The 22,598-nt window shown below is 43.5% G+C and overlaps 2 protein-coding genes across 2 annotated transcripts in view; one reads left to right on the top strand and one right to left on the bottom strand.

The window, feature by feature from the left end:
• Positions 1 to 792: 792 nt before the first annotated feature.
• Positions 793 to 2,033, top strand: LOC140393586 (protein PERCC1). Its single transcript, XM_072479860.1, has one exon. It carries the CDS (start codon positions 808 to 810, stop codon positions 1,546 to 1,548), a length of 741 nt encoding a protein of 246 aa, XP_072335961.1. The 5' UTR covers positions 793 to 807; the 3' UTR covers positions 1,549 to 2,033.
• Positions 2,034 to 10,731: 8,698 nt separating this feature from the next.
• Positions 10,732 to 22,598, bottom strand: part of LOC140393478 (coiled-coil domain-containing protein 154-like) — a 108,303-nt gene continuing 96,436 nt past the window's right edge. The window contains exons 13-14 of the mRNA XM_072479803.1: positions 21,099 to 21,265; positions 10,732 to 11,020 (exon numbers count right to left, since the gene is read on the bottom strand). Coding sequence (XP_072335904.1) covers positions 10,915 to 11,020; positions 21,099 to 21,265 — 273 coding nt within the window. The 3' untranslated portion in view covers positions 10,732 to 10,914. The remainder of the gene's footprint in view (positions 11,021 to 21,098; positions 21,266 to 22,598) is intronic.

Genomic DNA, 22,598 nt, shown 5'->3' with positions numbered 1-22,598 from the left:
ACAAAGTCTACTATTACAATACTCCCACCAAATATTTGTCAAAAGTCAGTCCATGCAAAACTATAAATGCATTAATCACAGGTGTGGAACTGCTGTAGTAGGGTAGCTCTTTGACGTGCTTTTCCAGACTGAGTATATCATTCAGGTAAGAGCTTTGGAACAGCTATCAACTTTTTTACTATTTTTAAACAAGATTTCCAAAATCATTAAGACTAAAGTAAAGCTCTCAATAAAACACTGTTGCTTTAAACTTAAGTGTTAGCAGTAACATTAAGGAGGGAGATAAACATCATGAAAATTGCTAATTTCTGGAAGTTGAATTAAAAAGCCTTGCCTAGTTGTTTGGGGGGTATGGACTTTATAAACTCAAGTGATAAGTATTAAAGGAGAATCCATTAAAAGATGAACGTCTCAATGGGTTAATGGATTTGAAAATACAGGCCTGTTTAAATTCTTATATATTTTTGAAAAATTGCATTTGTCTATTTTTGAGATTACCTTCATAGAATCATAGAATTTACAGTGAAGAAGGAGGCCATTCGACTCGTTATTCTTTTAAGAAAAGTTTTTACTATTTTAAACTACTCAACTGTTATTAATAGAACACAGAAGCAACTGATTTATTATAACAATGACCAGATTATTGATTCTAGTTTATTGATAATCAACTGTTCTGCATTGAAACAATATTAATGGTATTCGAATAGTCAAAATACCCAAATAATTTTTTTATTGTGTTCAGGGGCTGATACAAGCAAGAACCAGAAGCAAGCTAAGAAAGCCATGGCAGCAGGTGTGATCAAGAACATGTCAGATTTTAAGCTAGTTCCTACTTTTCAGCTTCCCATTCTAAATCTCACTGTTTACCAGGACATGGATTTCCAGGAAACATCTGAGGAAGAGGAAGATTTGGAAGATGACAGCGGAGAGCGAGAACCAGGATCTGTCACCAAATGCATGGAACGTAAAAACTGGACTGATGCGCGCCAGTCATTCGATCCTGTAACAAGCAGTGCAGACAGCACATTGCAGCTACTCAGGTTTACCGAGTTAATCAACAATGATATCCAGAAGTACTTTGGTAGAAAAAACAAGGACGATGATCCTGATGCTTGCAATATTTATGAAGACAGGTTTTCTTCTGGTAAATCAGGCAGAGAGCTGTACTATGCAGATCTGATAAGAATTGCACAAGATGGAGATCAAGAAGAGGAGGAATCTCACGTGTCTTTCACACCCTCCAGAGAAATAGATATTCAGACATTGAAGTTAATTTGTGACAGGGAAAGCAATAGAAAATTAGGACCCTTGGCAGAACTTTTTGAATATGGTTTGCACAAGTACATGAAACAAACAGTCTTGAACCGGAGAGATAGCAAGAGACAAAAGCTGGACAGAAAATATGGCAATATAATCCCAATGCACAGACGAAGGCTTCCTTTGTCTTTTTGGAGAGAGCCTGTTTCTCCCATGCCAGGCTGTATCCTTCATACCAGCACACCTGACTTCAGTGATCTTTTAGCCAACTGGACTTCTGAATCAAGCTGACTTCAGAATCAGAGCTCCAACAAGTTGCAAGAGAAATCTCAACTGAAATTAATAGACAGTCATTGGAATCAGAATCTTATCAGGTTGTATAATGAAATAGTGGGCTGGATTCTCCAATCCCCCCACTGCATGTTTCTAAATGGCACGCTGGTCTCTGGCAGCAGGATAATCTACTCCCGACACTTGTTAATGGGATTTCCCATTGAAACCACCGGACGCCCCTGGGAAAGCCACGAGCGGGGATGCACTGCCGGGGAGAACAAAATCCCAATGGCCAGAGAATTCCAGCCTGTATTTCACAAAAGATCGGCTGTTAACCCATTGAATGCTGAATCATCCTGCCATCCTTTAAGATCATAAACATACACATCTCTATCAATCAAAATATTTCCTAAAATGTTTGTTTTTGTTAACGTACAAAATAATTGTAGATTTCGTTTTCAAGAATTTATCAAATGCGTGTTCTGAAAATACATACCTTTGACATTATAGAACATTTGAGATTATTCCATTGAAATTCGTCTAAGATTAGCTTTGATATTTTAGGTTCCAAATTTTGAAAATCTTAGTTTGTGCTTTATATATTCAGATCCTGACAAAAGCACAAAATTATAAGTTGCTGATGTTTAATTACATGTAGTGTTACATTCAATAAAACACTGATCATAATTGTGGTATCTTTCAATAATCTGTTTGTATGGGGCTGGTTTAGCACAGTCGGCTAAATAGCTGGCTTGTAAGGCCAGCAGTGCGGGTTCAATTCCCGTACCGGCCTCCCTGAACAGGCGCCAGAATGTGGCGACTAGGGGCTTTTCACAGTAACTTCATTGAAGCCTACTTGTGACAATAAGCTATTATTATGTATATATACATATTTAATTATTTGGTTTATTTTGTGATTCAATCATATTTTTAAATTGCTATGGTTTTTTCAGTATTGAAGAGCTCTAATCACTTGAGAGAGTCTGTCATGTAAGAATAATGGAGCCCAGAAAATACTGGAAACACTCAGCAGCTCAAGCAGCATCTGCTGACAGAACACAAGTGTAACGTTTCATGTTCCTCAGAACTGTGTTCAATACCCAAAACATTATTGTTTCAGATTTCCTGCATCTGCGGAATGTTGGTTTTAATACATCATCTACTCTTTTATAAATTATTTTACATTATTTTAAACTTACATTCTTAACTAAACATCAGACGCTAGGTACTTTGGCATTATCTTGGCTGCAGGATGAGAAAAAATGGGTGCAGTGTTAATAAGGTTAATAATATGTGAAAACCTGGTTTTTGCACACAATTCTGGTCCTATTTGCTGATTATCAGAATTGAATCTGCCTGGAAGCGTGAAACCAGAAACCTGCAGATTAGCATCCAAGTGCTGATTAAATGTAATTTCAGAGTGTAGCCGATGTGAGCTCTTCCATATGGATGTGGGATGGGCCGGCTGCAATATGGCAACATGGTCAAAGATGATTCATTGGCTGGCAGAAAAAGTGCAAAGGTTCCTAGATGCAGCACTAGCATTCCTGGTGGAGGAGGACCAAGGGAGGAGGGATGTCCTGAACCAATGTGGTGTCACCTCCCCATCCAGTCCCTCTCTCCCCCCAGCAGCTGGTGCTTCTCTGGCTGGCCTCTTTCCCCTGGTGACTCCCATGAGCATATGCTCTTTTAGGTGAAGTCCTCAAAAAACTTTCAGAATAACCATTGTTTGAGCATTGGTAAAGTCTTGACAAAATGTGCCAGAGAGGTGCATGGAATTGACCTGAATGCCACATTTATTCCCAAACAGTTGATCACTGTTAGGAAAGAGCATTATGAAAAGTTCTAGCCACCAAAGCTGTGCAGCCCCTATAATGAGTAACTAGCAGACATTTGACAATCATATCCTTAATAAACCTCCAGGCGGCCGTTTCTGGAGTGTGCCTCAAATCCTTTGCCAAGATAGCATCTTGTACTAAATATGAGCTGAACCACCATTTCAGCTCAAGACCTGCATGCACTGCTGAAAATCAAACATCTTTTTTGTTTGAAGCAATTTTAGCAGCGGAATTGTTGGCTCCAATAATTCAGTGCTAATTACCAATTTGTTTATGCAGCATAAGGTATTTGGGCATTTAAAAAAGTTATGCACTTTAGATCTTCAATATTCTCAGTCTGTCTCAAATGTTTAATGAACTCCAGACTGGAAATGACAAAAGATTTTATGATGGAGGGATCAATTAATTATTTTAATTTTAATCTAAACACATAACTGTTTAAATATTTGTTATTTATCCAAAATAATGTTTCATCAGGGGTTGATTACAGAAGTTTACATGATGGCTCTCGGCTAGTTTATGACACTCGAGCATCAGTGAGGGATTGCATAGAATCCCTACAGTGCAGAAGGAGGCCATTCAGCCCATAGAGTCTGCACCGACCCTCCGAAAGAGCACCATACCTAGGCCCACTCCCCCCCCCCTATCACTGCAACCCCACCTAACCTTTGGATGTCAAGGGGCAATTTAGTGAGGGTAATCCACATAACCTTCACATCTTTGGACTGTGGGAGGAAACCGGAGCACCCGCAGGAAACCCATGCAGACATGGCAGGAACGTGTGATGGTGAGGGGCCACAGGTCCGGTGAGCCCCCTCCAGTCTTCTCTCTCTGCGTTGATTTGCTGCCTTCACCTGGTGAGGGGTCCGGGGGGGGGGGGGGGGGGGGGGGGGGGGGGGTGGGGGGGAGAGAGAGAAGATTAGCGTTGGTGCCAGGGGCATGGTGCTGGCTAATCACCCTGGCAGCCCTGAGAAGGTTGTGCAGCTTTTTATGGCACTGTTGGCCGGTCCTGGCGGTACGGCCCACAGCGCTCATGGCTTCTGCCACCTGCAACCAGGCCCGATGTACGGCGGCAGGTGGCAGCTTTCTTCCCATCCCAGGGAACAGGGTGCCCCGCCTCTCCTCTATGGCATCCAACAGGATCTCTAGCTCCACCTCTGCAAAATGGGTGCCCCTGGGTTGCCATCTTGTTGGCTGGAATGAGTGTGTATGGGGAGTGGAGTGCTTAAATGCGGCTGCAGCTTGTCAGCCTTTCGAGTGCCAATCTTGACCCCTGAAAATCAGACACCGTTTTTCATTGGAATAGCTCTAGTTTCACGTGGCGCTGGTGCTAGCCCATTAACAGATCCTGAATTGCTCCGGGACCCGGCGCCACTTCCGTGGTCGTAGAACACCACCAATTCAGTCCCGCTGTCAGCACTTAGTCTCTGAAACGGATAATCTAGCCCACTGAGATTTTCCAGCATTTTATTTTTGTTTCCGATTTCCAGGATTTGCCATATTTTGCATTCATTAAACATATGAATGTGGTTTGCGCCCCCCCCCCCCCCCCCCCCCCCCCAACGTTCACACACATCGTCTACCTCCTCAAAGAGCCGGCTCATCCTCGCCCTTGTGAGGTGTGCACTATATAACTCCTTCAGCTGTATCGGCCCCAACCTCGCGCACGAGGTGGAGGCGTTCACTCTCCAGAGCACCTCACACCAGAACCCCTCCTCCATACCCTCTCCCAACTCTTCCTCCCACTTTGTTTTGATCCCTTCCAATGGTGCCTCCTCCTCTTCCAAAATAGCCCCGTAAACTGCTGACACCACACCCTTCTCCAGTCCCCCTGTCGTCAGCACCTTCTCCAGCAATGTGGAGGCCAGCTCCACTGGGAAGCTCTGTATCTCCTTCCTGGCAAAATCTCGAACCTGCATGTATCTAAACATTTACCCCTGCTCCAGCCCATACTTCACTCCCAGCTCCTTCAATCCTGCAAACCGACCCCAAGAAACAAATCTTTTAGTGCCTTAATCCCCTTCTCCTCACATTTCCGAAAACTTCTGTCCCACTTCCCTGACTCAAATCTGTGGTTCCCCCAAATGGGCATTTTCCTTGGCCCTGCCCCCAACCCGAAGTGTTGGTGAAACTGCCTCCAAATTCTCAATGAAGCTTTTATTACCGGACTCCGAGTATTTCCCCAGGGCCGTCGGGAGCGGGGCTGTTGCTAGCGCCTTCAATCCCAACCCCCTACAAAAACTCTCCCCCATTCTGACCCACTGGAGCTCCGCATCTTCTCCACATTCGCCACCCAGTAATAACACATCAGATTCGGAAGACCCAAACCCTGCCTGCCTTCCCCTCTGTAGCAGCACTTTTCTAACTCTGGCCATCTTCCCTCCCCATATGAACAAGGTAATCATTCCTTCAATCTCTCTAAAAAATGCCTTTGACAGGAAAATTGGCACCCCGTTGGGTCTTATTGACCATGGATTCAATATCTGGAGGATAGAGGCATTTGTAGGCTGGGAGATATATTCAGTGGTGCTCCTTTAAGCAGCTATGCCAACAATTTGACATTCTGAGACACTAATTTTTTAAGCATCTGCAACTTAGGGACTTTATCCTTAACGAGACAATTTTGCATCTTGATTCTCCCGTTTCCCTGTTGGAAAAGATCCTGATTTCTGCAGAGCATAGACAGTTAATTAGCAGGTTTTATGGTACCTTGTGTTCTAGATTCTGTGTTAGTACATTGGATACTTTGCAGTCTTGGGAAAAAGACTTGGCAACTAATAATTGATGAGGAGATGTGGGACAGTCTATGGGAATATGGCAATAAAACTTTGGTGTGCAACAATGAGGGAGACGGAGTTCAAGGTTCTGCACTACTTGTACATCACGTCGAGTTTGAGACACAGGTTTGATCCTGCTAGAACCCCGATGTGCCTAAAGTACCTGGTAGTTGATGGTGATTATATATATTGTTTATGGATCTGTGTCAAGATTCAATCCTATTGGTCTTTATTGGTTAAGGAGCTTGAGAGGATATTTGGAAGGGCCTTAGAATTTAATCCTTTGTTCCTAATTCTGGGTCTTCCAAATAGGAGAATTATTGACATTAATTTTAAAAGGCTGTACAACGTATCAATTTTTGAAACTTGGAAAAATATCCTCTGCTCCTGGGTGAGTGAAAAGCATCCTTCGATTCAAAATTGGCATAAAATAGTTATGGATTGTATTCCTATGGAATTCCTGACGTCTGTGCTCCGGTTGAAGTCTGATACTGTCCTGTTATAACCCGACCCAAGGCCACGGGGTCTGTACCATCAGGTTCTCCCTGGCTTCACCTGAGTATGATATCCCCCGATGAGGGGGGTGGGGCTTCACCCTTAACCTGGGGTACCCTGGGACATAAATACTCCAGCCCGAGAATGGGCAGGGCATGGGAGACCCTTTGGGGTGTAGAGAATGTATAGAGTTCATATCCATCATCGTTCCCCTCGTAGTCACTTTTCCTGGATCTTACAATTCCGTAAAGTGTGGGACCCCCATCTCAGATTTCTAGGCTCCGCTTTGTCTGACCTGATCCTGAAAGGTTTCCCATGAGCCATATTGCAAGTCGCAATCTTGCTACACATAAAGGTGTACACCTTGATATGTTATCCTATCATGTTTATTTAGCCTTATCCTTTCCCCCTCCCCCACTGCACCCCCCTCCCCAATTTTCTGATTGATCTGCTCTGTAAATGGAGACACTAGTTGTTAAGGATTGTCGTTGTAAATTTATACTGTATTACTCTATTTTTATGTTTGTAGAAATATTTGATCTGTACTTTACCAGTTTTGTTCTGAAAATGTGTATCTGTAAAAAGATACGAAACCAATAAAAGTATCTATGTATAAAAAAGGAACACACGCAAAACGTGGATATTTAAGCCTGGAAAAGTAGCAACTAATAGATGATCTTAGGGAGATATACAAGATTGGTATAGGAATGATAAATGTTTATCTGGCATATTTAAATTAAATGACAGTAGATGAATTAGGGTCACGTGTTCAAACTAGAAAAGGTTATCCTTAGGACAGATATCAGAAAATTCATTTTCAGACACAGTGTGAGCAGCATTTGGAATATACTTCTATCGAGCCATGATCAAAACCCCCAGAATCATTTAAAAACAATTTAATTCTACAGAGGTGGTTAGGATTTCCCTGCTTGGATGAATCAAGAAGAGTTTTCCTCATCCATAGTTATCTTCCAATCTATGCATGCCGCAAAATCGGCACCATGTTTACCAGGGTGATATGGGAATGCATTCCAACAGCAGCAGCTCAGGAACACATTATCAGAAGTCACAAGGTTATTTTCTTTGTGTTAGCAAGCAGCATTTACTGCAGAATTAAAACATATTCCTTGATACAATTCATTTGTGCTTTTGCTCTTGGAGACGAGCTGGAAAGTACCGCCTTCAGCACTACCTTGTTTTTTGAAAAGCAATTTCCAATTAAGGGACAATTTAGCGTGGCCAGTTCACCTACTCTGCACATCTTTGCGTTGTGGGGGTGCGACCCACACAGTCAGGCTTCGGCACTACCTTAACATCCATTATTTACTCTTCCGAGCACTGTCTCAAACATATGGCATGATTTGTCCAGTTCCTATTTGAGCCTCATCTGAGAAAATAATCACCAATTAAAAAGAATGTTTTAATCCCTTAATTACAAATGTCCTGCATTATCTACATCGTATGTGTACATTTTGTGGATCCACTGAATATTATCAGTATAATTTGTAAATTTGTTTTACAATTTCAAATGAATTTCTAAAATGCAAGCCGTTTCAGATGATTGTTGTCATGGGGGATCGTGATCGTTTTGCTCAAATCTCAAGGTATAATTGGGTTCACTTCTCATTATCAGGTCCAGATGCAGCACCAGGCTTGATTGAAAGGATAAATTGTATTACATTATATCCTGTGTTAACAATACAGGAGCCAACATTATGCACAGAACAGGTTTTTTAAAAAAACTGTAGTGAAATAGATATTCAATTTCAAACATCAAATTGCTAGGGTCAAACAAGCTTTGTTGTTTTATTCATTAGCTTCAGTCAAAGCAAGATACTTTTACATGTCACATATGTTATCTGCTAACAGTCATACTTTCCTTTGCAAAAAAGAAACACCAGTGTTGCTAACCTTTGGTTGGTTCAATTGGCTCTGTTTTATAACCTTTGCTCTCGAGTCACCAGGTATCTTTATGATACCGCCACGAGGTTCAAGTTCAAGTAATGATCAATAACTCAACACACCAATTAGTAAGATTCAAATCAATACACATTTATTACACACAGTAAATCGCTACTCATGCATAAACTCTACTTTCTAGGCTATTTCTATAAGTAACAGGCCTATACTTAGCTTCGGACTGGCCCACCAGGTCAGGGGAACAAATGGCCTTTCATTCGGGTTCTGAAACTGCAGGATTCAAAAGCTGGTACAGACTGGTAGCTAGGAGCGCCTATCTCGTAGCGAGCGTTGACTTGAGACTTGCTTCTTTGGAGGCCGCCGGACAGGTCACTGTCAAGGGTTGCTTCGTGTTGGTGAGTGACCCTGTCAAGAAGGACGATATGAACTTGGGGGCTTTACTTTATAGTCCCCAGGGGCTTCCCGCCTTTCGGGGCGGACCCCATACCTGGTTCCAAGTGATTGGACTTCGTTCCAATCGCTTGGTTCGATTTCACCAATGCTGGAGCGGTTCCCTGATCGTTGGGCGGTCTTTAAGTGTCTGTTAACCTCTTTTGTGTTGGTTCCTGCTGGTGCCGAGGAGTCTGGCTTGGCTTTGTTGACCTTAAAATGTTTCGATTGTTCCCGGGGATCGCTCATTACTATGTAGGTAGCTGCTACATTACTATGCAGATGGCTGCTTGTATTGATGCTATCTGGATTTTTGCAGAGTCTAATACACAGTAACTTGCGCCTGCTAGTTTTTGCCTGTGTTGGCTGAATTTCCCTATAGCCTTTGCGGTTCTTCATTTTAAGTCAGGAAGTGGCCAACTCAGGTGGCTACACCAGTGGAGAGAGAAAAAGTGAAGTTATATTGACCATCAGTTGTACCACAGGTGGCCTTGCAGACTGTCAATTAAAATCTACCTCCAAAAGCCTTGGACCTTCACCAGGCTAGACAGCTTTTATACCTACATTGCTAGAATAACGGTCCTATGATTGCCCCATTGACCTTTCTCAACAGTTTACTGAACTACCTGCGTCACAGCTTGGTATGGCAGCTGCTCGGCCCAAAATCGTAAGAAATTACAGAGAATTGTGAACATAGCCTGTCCATCACGCGATCCCACCTTCCACCCACTGACTCTGTCTACACCGCCCACTGCCTTGGGAAAGAGGACAGCATAATCAAAGACCCCTCCCACCTGGGTTATTCTCTCTTCCAACCTCTTCCATTGGGCAGAAGATACAAAAGTTTGAGAACACGCACCAATAGATTCAAAAACAGCTTCTTTCCTGCTGTTGCCAGACTCCTGATATTATGGACTGATCTTTCTGATGAAATGATCTTTCTCCCATCTTCTCTACAGTTGTAGCACTTGTTATACCGTATATTTCACCCGCTGTCTATCTTTATGTATTTTCATTATGCACTCTCATGTATTTATTGTATGTTCTATGTTTTCACGTGTGGAGCGATCTGCCTGGACTGTACGCTGAAAAACACTTTTCACTGTACCTCGGTACACATGACAATAAATACAAATCTAATCTACTCTAATCTAATCATGCTAACACAGAGCATTTTTACTATTCCTTTCTCAATTAGGACCAATGTTAGTTATAAAATTTACATTAAAAGGCAGAAATTTCAGTTGCATGGGAAAGGGTGGGTGATAAGAGAGATTTAATATAAGAATGGTTATAATATAGTATACAATGTGGGACGTTTAAAAGTCAATGCACATTATAAATCCTATTGTGTCACGTTTAAAAACTATTGAGCATCATCCAAGTCACTACTTGGTCAGCAATTGATGCTGTGCAGCAGATCATTACAAGGACTATTTAGCCTATTGGAAATATGCAAGTTATCTTCGTCTATCTAGCACATTCATAAATTAACAAAAGGCATTTATTAGCTCAGGTTGCTTTGGCTTGTATTTTTCTTTCTAATTATTGAAGCAGCTTGGTTGCCTCTAATTGCCATAGTGACCCCTGATTCGCTGGATGCACATATGTATGTAAAACAGGCATTTTTCACTGTGGAAAGATTAACAGTTACGACGTAAGGTAGGCTTTGGCATAAAGTCTCATGCCCCTTTGATACCTAAAGTACACTGCTCACTCAAAATAAGCAAATCAGTCACAGCTTTGTAACAGCAGCATGTTTATAGAAACAGCTACAATGGCTTATTTGACACCAGTGTTATTTGGTCACTCATTCACGATCAAGTACTGCCCATCACCCTGATCTATGAAGTATTCCTATGGCACTGTGGGGGAAGAAGAACTGAGTAGCCTGCAGACAAATTTTGCTCCTTATGTTTCCTCTTTCAAATCTCTCCATTGTCTTTTTTGTCAGAAAATGACTCATTCCTTTGATTCTTTAACTTTGATGCCTGCATCACATTTCTTAGAGCATTCTTCCACTGCATCCATCTAAAAACACAGATATAAATATATCTTTAACAACATTACTTTAAATAAATCCTGTGATTTACTGGTGATTTATTTTTACCATTTATTTTGCCCCACTGAATACATTAGCAATATGAATCAATTGCAATTAATAAAATGTCATTACTCAAGCCGTTTTCACACAGAGAAACACCATACTGTAAAATAAAAATAACTTTTTAAACTGCAACACACTGTGGATGCTGGTAATCGGAAATAAAAAACAGAAAATGCTGGAAGTACTCAGCAGATCAGATACCAGCTAGGGAGAGACATAGGGCGGAGTAATTTCATCCGCGGCACCGCCGTTTCCAATAGAGACACCAGAAGCGTGTGAGTTCTGCTTTCATAATTTTTTTCTCCCGTTCCCCATGCAATAATTAAAATTTAAAATGCCTGCAGTATCAGAGGTGGACTTGCAATGAAACACACGCCTAAGCACAAGTGTGTGTGTGTGAGGGGGGGGGGGGGGGGGGGCCGGGGTGGCAGGATGTCAGCCGGGTACCAATCACAGCCTGATGGCTCTGCATTTGCTGATAGGCTCATTTTTATCAGCAGGCAATGCAGAACGACATCAGACTCTGATTTGTCAAGTCCCCTTAGAGCGGGAAAATGCCAGTGAACGTTGAAGTGACCAGGAGGGAGCAGTCAAAGCGAAGCTGAGGGGCTGGTTTAGCACAGTGGGCTAAGCAGCTGACTTGTAATGCAGAACCAGGCAGCAGCACGGGTTCAATTCCCCTAACAGCCTCCCCAAACTGGCACCAGAATGTGGTGACTAGGGGCTTTTCACAGTAACTTATTATTATCTATTTAACTAACTTTTGGGGGGAAATTGGCGATAAAAGCCACAAGGGAGGGAGTTGGTGAACCAGCCAGCTGGCCGGAACGCGGAAGCAAACCATCGTCGAGAGGAGTTGGGGGGACGTGACCCTCCCCAGGGCCAGGGATGAGGAAGGCTGGACAGGCTATAGCCAAACAGCTGAGCCAGCAGCTAGGCGAGGCCGGCGAGGTGAGGTGCCGATCGGTGAAAAAACCACAAGGAGGGCGGTGAGCGAGCCAGTCAGCTGGTCAGGACTCGAGGTAGCCATTGTCATGCAGCGAAGGGAGCAGAGGCGACTCAACCCCAAAAAAAAAAGTCCCCCTCGGTATCTTTCAGTAGATTCATATTCATTAAAATCATGAAGTAATACAATAAATCTGGCAGTCAAAACGCAGAAAATTGAAGGCAAGGCAAAAGAATGAAGCTAGGCAAAAGTATATGAAGTATTGAACAATGCTTAAACTGCACATTCATCCTCATTCACCAAAATTATGGGTGAATTATCTGATTACTTAGACTTATCACCTGAAAAAGTTGAACAAGAAGTGGAATCTGAAATGGCAGTGGATCTACAAGATATTTCTTATGTTGACGAGAGGGAAGAAACCTACCCTGAAGACATTGTCTTATGGCCAAAATCTGTTCCACTGGGTATAATAAAATATTTTGTACTAAATAAATCAGAAAACAGTCAATATGGAAAATTTGCGAAAAGAGTTTGAGCTTGAAGGCCGAAAGCAGATTAGAAGTCTTCACAAGTCCCATTCTCTGAGAGTGAAGAGAAATGGGATGACGGAAATATGAAACTGATTGATTTTTTCCGGAAACCTCTAAGGCGGTCTACTGTTATGCTTGTAAATTATTCCCTAACCCGACCAAATTGAAATAAGCATTCATCAGTGGGTACTCTAACTGGAGAAATGTTGGAAGAGATTATGTTATTCTCCAAGTCTGAATGAAGACTTAAAGTTAACACAAGCTCTTTATTCAAAGGGTTCGTTCTGCTTCCAGAGCTCAACTAGATGTAAAACAGTCAAGATATATGACTAGTGAAACTAAGGTAAACTGCCTTTGCTGTGCTGTCTCTGTGTGCTGCTGCTCCCTCGCTCTGTGGTTCTCAAAGAGGCAGATCCTACCTTGGGCTCGACCCTTTATTCCAGTCTCTGATGCTGCCCTCTAGTGGTGCTGTGACTGTTACATCTGTGCTGCAGTCCCTGGTGTATGTGCAGATGTATGTACAGATGTACAGATCACTACATCCCCCCCCCCTTTTGAGTTGATTTGTTTCCTAAACTGACCGCAAGAAAACTGTACAGAACAAGTGGTGAGAATAAGCAAATCTGCACACTGCGAAAATGATAAAGTAATACAGAAACAATTAACAGTATTATGAGTCCATCATTGGAAATGTTCATATTCGTCTTGTGGGTGTGTTGAAGTGTTGTTACCAATCCAGCCGGTTGGGTGCCTTACGGCTTCTGCTGGAGCGTCGTAACGGTGGAGGTGGGGATGACAGTTTGATGTCATCAAGAGTACTGTCTGGTGTTGGCTGGCTAGGAACGTCCTGTGGACTAATGGACTTGGTCAAGTCCAGTGTGGGAAACACCGGCGTCGTAAGCCGATGTATTAACAGATCCTGGCGGTTGCGGCGAAAGAGTACGCGTACCGACGACTTGACAATGTAGGACCGCGGTGCTTCCTGCCTGATCACCGTGGCTGGCTCAGACCATCCGCCTTCTGGGTCCCTGATCCTGATGATGTTGCCCATGTTCAGTGGCTTGAGTGGGATCACATGTTGATCGTAGTATTGTTTTTGTTTGGACCGTAGTACCCGCATTTTGTCGAGTACCAGAGCGTTATCGGGGTCTCCGAATTGAATCGCCGGTATGGGTGTCCGGATGTTCCTGCCAAAGAGCATCTGGGCTGGCGACAGTACTGAGCTCAATGGGGTTGCTCGGTAGGATAACAGTGCTAGGTTGATGTCCGAGCGAGAATCTGTTGCCTTGCTAATAAGCCGTTTAACGATGTGGACACCCTTTTCCACTTTCCCATTTGACTGTGGGTAGCGTGGACTGGACGTTACATGCCAAAAGCTGTATCGGTCTGAAAACTCTTTCCACTTCCAGCTCGCGAAGCAGGGACCATTATCTGACATTACCTCACGCGAGATTCCATGTCGTGCGAATGTCTCCTGGCACGCCTTGTTGACAGATGAAGACGTGAGATCATGGAGTTTCATTACCTCCGGATAGTTTGAATAATAGTCCATGATCAAGACGTAATCACGCCCTGTGGCATGAAATAGGTCAATGCCCACTTTTGTCCATGGCGCCATTGTGAGTTTGTGTTGCTGCAGTGGTTCTTTACACCCTGCGGGTTGATGTCTTTGACAGGTGTCACATGTCATGACCATGTCTGTTATGTCTTGATTCATGCCGGGCCAGTACACAGCCCGTCGTGCTCGCCTTTTGCATTTCTCAATGCCTAGGTGGCCTTCATGAATCTTACGTAGCATCTCGGTGCGGAGTGTGGCCGGAATCACAATCTTCGCATTGCGTAGCAGCAGGCCGTCAACTTCAATCAGGTCTGACTTGATATTCTGAAATTGTGGACATTGTCCCCTCGTCCAACCGTGCTGGAGTAGGTGCAGCACCCTTCGTAAGGTTGCATCTTTCTGCATTCCTGTCGGATTAGGCAAAGCTTCTCATCCGAAGCAGGCAAATTCTCCATGCATAACTGTGTTTGGGCCTCGATTTCTCTGACATGGGCTGATGGTGCATTGTCAGTGCCAATGGATCGGGCCAGTTCATCGGCAATGGCAAGGTCTCGTCCCGGGGTGTATATTAGGGCGAAATCATACCTTCGCAGCTTCATCATGATGCGCTGCAGATGAGGTGTCATGTCATTTAGATCCTTGTCTATCATATGGACCAACGGTCTGTGGTCGGTTTCCACTATGAACGTGGGCAGGCCGTACACATAGTCATGGAACTTCAGAATCCCAGTGAGGAGTCCGAGACATTCTTTTTCGATCTGTGCATATCTGCACTCAGTTGGGGTCATGGCCCTGGACGCGTATGCCACCGGGACCCAGTCAGACTGGTTGTCCTGTTGGAGGAAAACGGCGCCAATCCCGTCCTGGCTGGCGTCAGTGGAGATCTTGGTGGGTCTGGTTGCATCAAAGAAAGCAAGAGTTGGTGCCCTTGTTAGTTGCTGTTTGAGATCCACCCATTCCTTTTGGTGACGTTGTGTCCACTCAAACGCAGTGGTCTTTCATAGGAGATTGCGTAAAGCTCCCGTCCGTGCGACAGGTTTGGGATGAACCTGCCGAGGAAGTTGACGAAGCCCAGAAATCGTAGCACTGCCTGCTTGTCATGTGGCGTCTTCATGGTCCATATTGCAGCGATTTTCACCTCATCAGGTCTGACACCCTGAGATGATATGGTATCACCCAAAAAGGTTACAGACTCCTTCGCAAATGTGCATTTTGCCTGGTTCAGTTTCAAACCGTATTTATGAATTATCTGAAACACCTTCCGACGACAGAGGTTTCTTCTTCAGTGGTGGGCCATACGATGATGTCATCCACATAAACTCTGACACCCTCGATGCCCTCGGTCATTTGCTCTATTATCCTGTAGAAAATCTCTGACGCAGAGATAATGCCAAAGGGCATGCGATTGAAGCAGAAACGTCCAAATGGCGTGTTGAATGTGCACATTAATCTGCTCGAATCATCGAGCTGTATCTGCCAAAACCCATGCGAGGCGTCGAGCTTGGTGAAGATACGAGCCTTCGCCATCTCAGACGTGACCTCTTCACGCTTGGGGATGGGGTAGTGTTCCCGGCGAATGTTCTGGTTCAGGTCCTTCGGGTCTATGCATATGCAAAGATCTCCAGAAGGTTTCTTAACACAGATAATGGCGCTAACCCAGTCAGTCGGCTGTGTGACTCACGATATGACGCCTTGTGACTGCAGTCTGTTGAGTTCCGCTTTCAACTTCTCCCGCAGTGGAGTTGGAATCCTCCTGGGCAGCTGAATGACGGGTTTGCGTCTGTCTTCAGCATGATTTTGTATTGGCAGGGTAAGGTGCCCATGCCTTTAAATACGTTGGGGTATTCTTGTAGCATGCTGTGGATTTTAGCTTCCAGGCTTGATGGATCCTGGGTGTGCATGTAAATGTGTTGCACAAGCCGCAGGTCTTTGCAGGCCTGAGCGCCTAACAGTGATGATTTGTTGTCGTCTACAATCTCGAATCGTAGCTGCTTGCGTATCGTCTTGCTGTCCACCCGGAGATGGCACGATCCCTTTGAGGCGATCTGATTGCCATTGTAGTCCTTCAGCCGAAATGCAGCGGGTATTATTTCATGGTCCCCTGGAATAAAATGGAGATCCTTGCTAGTGAGGAGATTAGCTGAGGCCCCAGTGTCAAGCTTGAAGACTAATGGAAAGTCATTGACTTGCACAGTCGCAGTCCACTCACTGCTGGAATCAATGCTGTTGACCGGGTGAGGCATGGTGATTGTTGCGTCATGTTCCTCGATTGTGTCCACAACCCACGAGTTGTCACGAATACTCATCATTGGGTTTTTTGTGCTCCGTTGAATCTATGCTTTTTACATTGAAGTTCATGTGTTTCTATCTATTTGTCTTCATTAGCAGTGCAGCTCTGCACTGTGAGGCAAAGTGATTGCATTTGCCACACTTTAAACGTTGTTTTCAAGAAGCTGGACTGGACATTGCCCTTTTAAGTGGGCGTGTCCGCAGCAGGGACACGTCATGACGTTGTCCCTCCACGCTCGCGCATGCGCAGTAAGCCTTTCTTCTGTGTCAAATCTTCGGGAGAACTGCGCATGCGTGTGGCCTGCATCCAGGTTGGCGCACGGGGGATTGCCGCTAGAGGAGCGCCTTCTGGATGCCTGGGCCATCATTTTGACGGGCTCGACCTCGTGGTGAAGGCCTTGGTCCTGGTAAGTAAACTCCTCATATTCTTCTTTACTTTTTTCATAAGTAGAGCATCTTTGCAGGGCTGTTTCTAGGGTTAGGTCTTTTCATTTAAGTAAGGATTTTCTAAGTCCCTCATCAGATATACCATTGACTATCTGGTCTCTGATGAGGGAGTCATGGAGGTTTTCAAAGTTGCAGGATTGAGCTAGTAATTTTAAATCAGTTACAAAACTGCTGAAAGATTCTCCCGGTTTTTGCAAACGCCTGGTGAACTTGAATCTTTCAAATATCTCATTGACTTCAGATTGATAGTGGGTTTCAAATTTTTTGATGATTATTTCCAGCTTGCCCTTGTCCTCCCCTGCCAGGTAGGTAAAGGAATTATATATTTCTAGTGCCTGCAGCCCAGCCAGGGATAAGAGCAAGGCTATCTTCCTGGCATCAGACGCGGAGGTTAGATCCTTAGCTTCTAGATATATTTTGAACTGTTGTATAAAAAGTTTCCAATTGGAATGCATATTACCAGTGGTCTGGAGCAGGCGTGGAGGTTGGATTGGGTCCATTGTGCCGATTGGTATCTGAAGGGTCCGAATGCTGCGAGGCCTTCCGTGGTCGAATGTCTGGTTTAAGTCCTCTTCTCTTGCTGTTGTCTAGCTGGCTTGCTGAAATCACACCTGGTACCATATGTTTGTTATTCTCTAAGTCTGAATGAAGACTGAAGACTTACAGTTAACACAAGCTCTTTATTTAAAGGTTTGTTCTGCTTCCAGAGCGCAACTAGATGTAAAACAGTCAAGAGGTATGACCAGTGAAACTAGGGTAAACTGTCTTTGCTGAGCTGTCTCTGTGTGCTGCTGCTCCCTAGCTCTGTGCTTCTCAAAGAGGCGGATCCTACCTTGGGCTTGACCCTTTATACCTGTCTCTGATGCTGCCCTCTCGTGGTGCTGTGACTGTTACATCTGTGCTGCAGTCCCTGGTGTATGTGCAGATGTATGTACAGATGTACAGATCACTACAGAGATGTTACGAATCATAAAGCTTCCAAAGTTCATAATAATGCTACCTGTGCATTCGTTCAAAGGTGTAAATTATCTGGAAGAGTTGATTCTGTGGTATCAGTTCAGTTTGAAAAGGAATATTCTTATTGGAGCAAAGTGCTGAGATGTGTAGTTGCCACAGTGAAACTGCTGTCTTCCCTGGGACTACCTCTCAGAGGAAATGATGAGTCTTCATTTTCAACTTGAAAAGGCAATTATTTAGCCTTGAATATCTCAGTGAATTTGATAAGCTTCCCAAAGAGCATTTGAAAAATTAGCTCAGAGAAGACCAACTATATGACATACAGAAGCTACGATTACTTCATCGCTATAATGGCAGAGCAGCTCAGAAAACAGTTCACTGATGAAGTAAAAGATGCCAAATGCTATTCCATAATAGTTGATTCAACACCAGATATGAGTCATGTGGACTAATTGACGTTAATTTTAAGATATGTGGCCATCGGTGGTGAAGTTGTGGAGTGATTTCTTTGTTTTGTCCAGCTACAACCCCACACTTCTGAAAATCTGGAGCCAACTCTTTCGGAAATCATTGCAAATTTAGGTTTGGACATCAAAAATTGTGATCAGAGCTTTGGTAATGCCACATATATAGCAGGAATATATTGCAAGCCTCTGTGCATTATTCATCCATGTTCCTGTCACACCTTGATTTTAATCTGCAATGCTGCAGTTGAATCCTGTGAGGGAGCTGTATATTATTTTGACATTGTGTATGCCTTTTTTTCAGTTTCTACACATCAATGGAATATATTGCAATCACGCTTGGAGCAGGCAAATGGAAAACATTTGACAGTCAAAAGAATTTGAGAGACCCGGTGGTCCACTCATACAAATGCTGTTTTGGTTTGAGACTGAACTTTTTTGATATTAAGGAAACCTTATCAGACATAGCCACATGAAATTCAGAAAAAACATGTGTGACAGTTGAAGCAAAATCCTTAGCAGAGGTTTGAAAATATGATATTGTTGTTTTTACTGTTTTGCGGAACTGTTAACTTCAAAGAATTAATGCAAATTGCTGCAAAATGCTGATACAAATTTATTGAATTCTGCATAATTGTGAGCCTCAGTTAAAGGTTTTGTCATGGAAGTTCAAAATGGCTATAGCTTGGTGGAAGCAGAGGCACTAACATTAGCAAAGAATACAGGTTTCTCTGATGATGAGGTGTACAAGACGCAGGAAGTTATTTTTCGCTGAAATTAGAGACAATAAAATAATTTTAAGTGAGAAAGAGAAGATCATCGTTGAGACTGTCTGGTATTTGTGACGCGATAATGGTGCAATTGCAGAGTAGAAGTGAATTTCTGAAGAAAACCATTGATTTATTTAGCATGTTTTTTGACAGAAGTTTGGGTGAGAATGGTAAAACCCACTGCTGGAAGAGATTAAGTGAATTCTACTGGGAGGACATAGACACAAATCCTTTTGAAGATGAAGTGAAGCAATTCTTTCATTTCATCGATAATGATGAGCTCTGTTCTTCAAGATCACCAGCCGATTTGTACCAGTGATAACTGTTTCCGGTAAAAGTTCTTTCTCGGTATTGAAATTATTTGCAAAGTACGATGAGTCAGAAACATTTGACAAGTTTTGCAATATTTACGATTGAAAGTGTGTCTTTACAAGATTTTATCTATGGTAATGCAATTGATGATTTTGTGAAGAAAAGGTATAGAAGAAAAGCTATCTAAGTTATCATGTCAACAAGGGGTGAAGTAAGAAAATCTTTAAAATCGGTCCATCTTCTATATTCTGTTTTTCAAAATGGACCATTGCTGGTCTAATACAATGGATGCAGCTGGTCACATACTGATAGTTCTAACCACCATTGATCCAAGGCTGGCCTTTAGAAAGTCTCTTCAGGTCAAAGAACAAAATCCTGCAGATGGTGCCACTGAGATTGAATTTGGACTCACTGGGCACTCCACTCATGTGAATTTACTGCAATAACTTCTTTGATTTTATGAGAGGAAGGAAGTTAACTTTTGAAATTGAGTGTGACTGTGAATTATACCAAATGGCAGCGTATGTATCTTTTGATTGGAGTATTTACTCCAGCACTGGAAAAGATTGAGAGGGTAATAAGGCATACATGTGAATGGTCAGTGCTAGTGCAAGTTCCAGAGGAGTAGTTAGCAGACTCCATGATAACATGCACTGCATCAGATTGCTATCTTACCACACAAGACTCTATAAAAGATTTAGGTTTGGACAAGTCAACGTGTTTGGTGAGTTCCTTTGTGAAGTACAAAGGACCAAATACAACAGGCAAGAGGTAATGATGTGGAAGCAGCAAGAGAAGCCACTGAAAGTGATTCTCTGACTGTAGCTGGAACTAGATGAATGCAGTCCCACAGTGGAGAGACAACTGGAGGCGAATTGGTGACCAACCATGTCAAAGGCTGCAGATTGGTTGATGAGAGATTATTTGTCTTTGTCACTGTCACATCGGATATCGCTTGTGACTTGTAATGCTCTGAAAGAAAGATATTATAAAGTGCTGTGGCCAGTTTTCTTTTGTAATGAGCTTGCTACAAATCTGGGCTGCTGAATGTCCCTGGGCAGTCATAGTACACCATTATTATGTATTTTTCTTTTGAAAAATCTGATCCATTGGAATTGTGTTCAGCATATAACTTATAAAAGAAAGCTGGTGGTCTTAAAATAGATTATATGCCTGTTTCATGCAACGTAAAAGTAAGCACGGCAAAGGTAAGTTGTGGGAGAAGTGCACCTACAAAGGAGAAAAGGAGGTGAATGGTCCACTGATTTATAACAATTGTCAGGCGTCTACAGGTAACGTATCGGCAGACAAAAAAATCAATAAAGTAATGCCTTTTAGAATCAATATTACTTAGTTTCGTGAAACATATTGAAAACACAGCCATCTGCAAGCAACATCAGTAAAAGATTTGTCTAATTATTATCGCACAACCACACAAACAGACATACATACACACACATCAATTGTTCCCTAATAAGAACATCCAAAAATATCTCAGTGCATTTCCTGTGCTCTGAAACAACTGTGGTGAACTTTAAACCATAGGCAGCACTCAGCCTGAAAGATAAACAAGTCAGTTCTCCTGCTACAATAACTTAGGCCTCTGCCAACCAACTGCTAGTTTGCAGTATACATTAGCAGAGGGACAGATAATGTTAGAACACATCTTTACATTTGTCTGCTAAAAGATATATTTATTTACACTTTTTTGGCAATCTCTCCGTACCTGGTGGCTTGATACACGCCCCATCTGTTAATCTCTTTGTCGTCACCACCATTGTGTTCTTTAATAAACAGGTGATCTGTTGAAACTGTGTCATTTTCCTGCTCCAGGTTTGTTCCAGTCTTCAGCTTGATTAAGTCACTCCTTAGCTTTTTAATTTCTTCAATGGACTGAGGAACAAATGGTAAAATAAAGAGAACAAAAAAAAACAAGGAAGAGAGAAAGGTGATGGGGATATAAATGGATATAAAAAGAAGCAGACGGGAAACAAGAGATGATAGAAATACTGTAAATGGATAAACAACTTTGGAATCTGAGGATAAATCAACTCCTTCTTTATGTTTAAAGAAGAATTTCCATCTACATTAAAGCCAACAAAGAATTTCCAATCTTATCTATTGTTGGTACTGAATTAGGAATAACATCAGACAACTTCATCCCTCACCTTTCATAGAATTCGAGTAACTGAGATGTGTCACAGTCGTGTGGCTTTCCTTGGTATGATGGGGCCAGTCTACTGTGGTCCTATAAACCTATTTACATCAGTCTCACTGTACCAAACTTTTATGATCATTTATTTTCACTTTATAGATATAAAGGTAAACGGGTAAACAAATTTAAAACAAATGGAAATACCAGACAGAAATTCAACAGCAGGAGAGGTGGATTCAGGGAGGAGGGACTAGGATCATTGAAAGACCAAAACCTTGTGTCAATAAGATCCAGCTAACTTGCAGGGTTAACGTGGGCAGGGGTGAATGGGTATGTTGGTGATAGAGAGTTTGTGTGGGTAGGAGCGAGTATGTGTGGGTGAGTGTGAGTGTGTGGGGGTGATAGTGAATGTGTGTGGGTGAGAGTGAGTGTGTATGGTTAAGAGTGAGTGTGTGTGGGTGGAAGTGAGTGTATGTGGGTGGCAGCGAGTGTGTATGGGTGAGAGCGAGTGAGTATGGGTAAGAGTGAGTGTGTGTGGGTGGGAGCGAGTGTGTGTGGGTGGGGGTGAGTGTGTGAGGGAGAGAGTGAGTGTGTCAGGGTGGGACTGAGTGCGTGTGGATGAGAGCGAGTGTGTGAGAGTGGGAGCGAGTGTGTGAGAGTGGGAGCGAGTGTGTGTGGATGAGAGCGAGTGTGTGCGGGCGGGAGACGGTGCAGGCGGGAGATGGTGTGGGTGGGAGGTGGGGCGGGAGATGGTGTGGGCGGGAGATGGTGTGGGCGGGAGATGGTGTGGGCGGGAGATGGTGTGGGCGGGAGATGGTGTGGGCGGGAGATGGTGTGGGCGGGAGATGGTGTGGGCGGGAGATGGTGTGGGCGGGAGATGGTGTGGGCGGGAGATGGTGTGGGCGGGAGATGGTGTGCGCGGGAGATGGTGTGGGCGGGAGATGGTGTGGGCGGGCGATGGTGTGGGCGGGAGATGGTGTGGGCGGGAGATGGTGTGGGCGGGAGATGGTGTGGGCGGGCGATGGTGTGGGCGGGAGATGGTGTGGGCGGGAGATGGTGTGGGCGGGAGAT

This window comes from Scyliorhinus torazame, chromosome 17 (genome assembly GCF_047496885.1).
Source record: "Scyliorhinus torazame isolate Kashiwa2021f chromosome 17, sScyTor2.1, whole genome shotgun sequence".
Lineage (NCBI taxonomy): Eukaryota > Metazoa > Chordata > Chondrichthyes > Carcharhiniformes > Scyliorhinidae > Scyliorhinus > Scyliorhinus torazame.
This window is presented reverse-complemented; position numbering and strand designations above follow the sequence as displayed.

Bases quoted from the DNA above. Each gene is read 5' to 3' on its own strand.
- LOC140393586 (XM_072479860.1), top strand. From the start codon at position 808: ATGTCAGATTTTAAGCTAGTTCCTACTTTTCAGCTTCCCATTCTAAAT.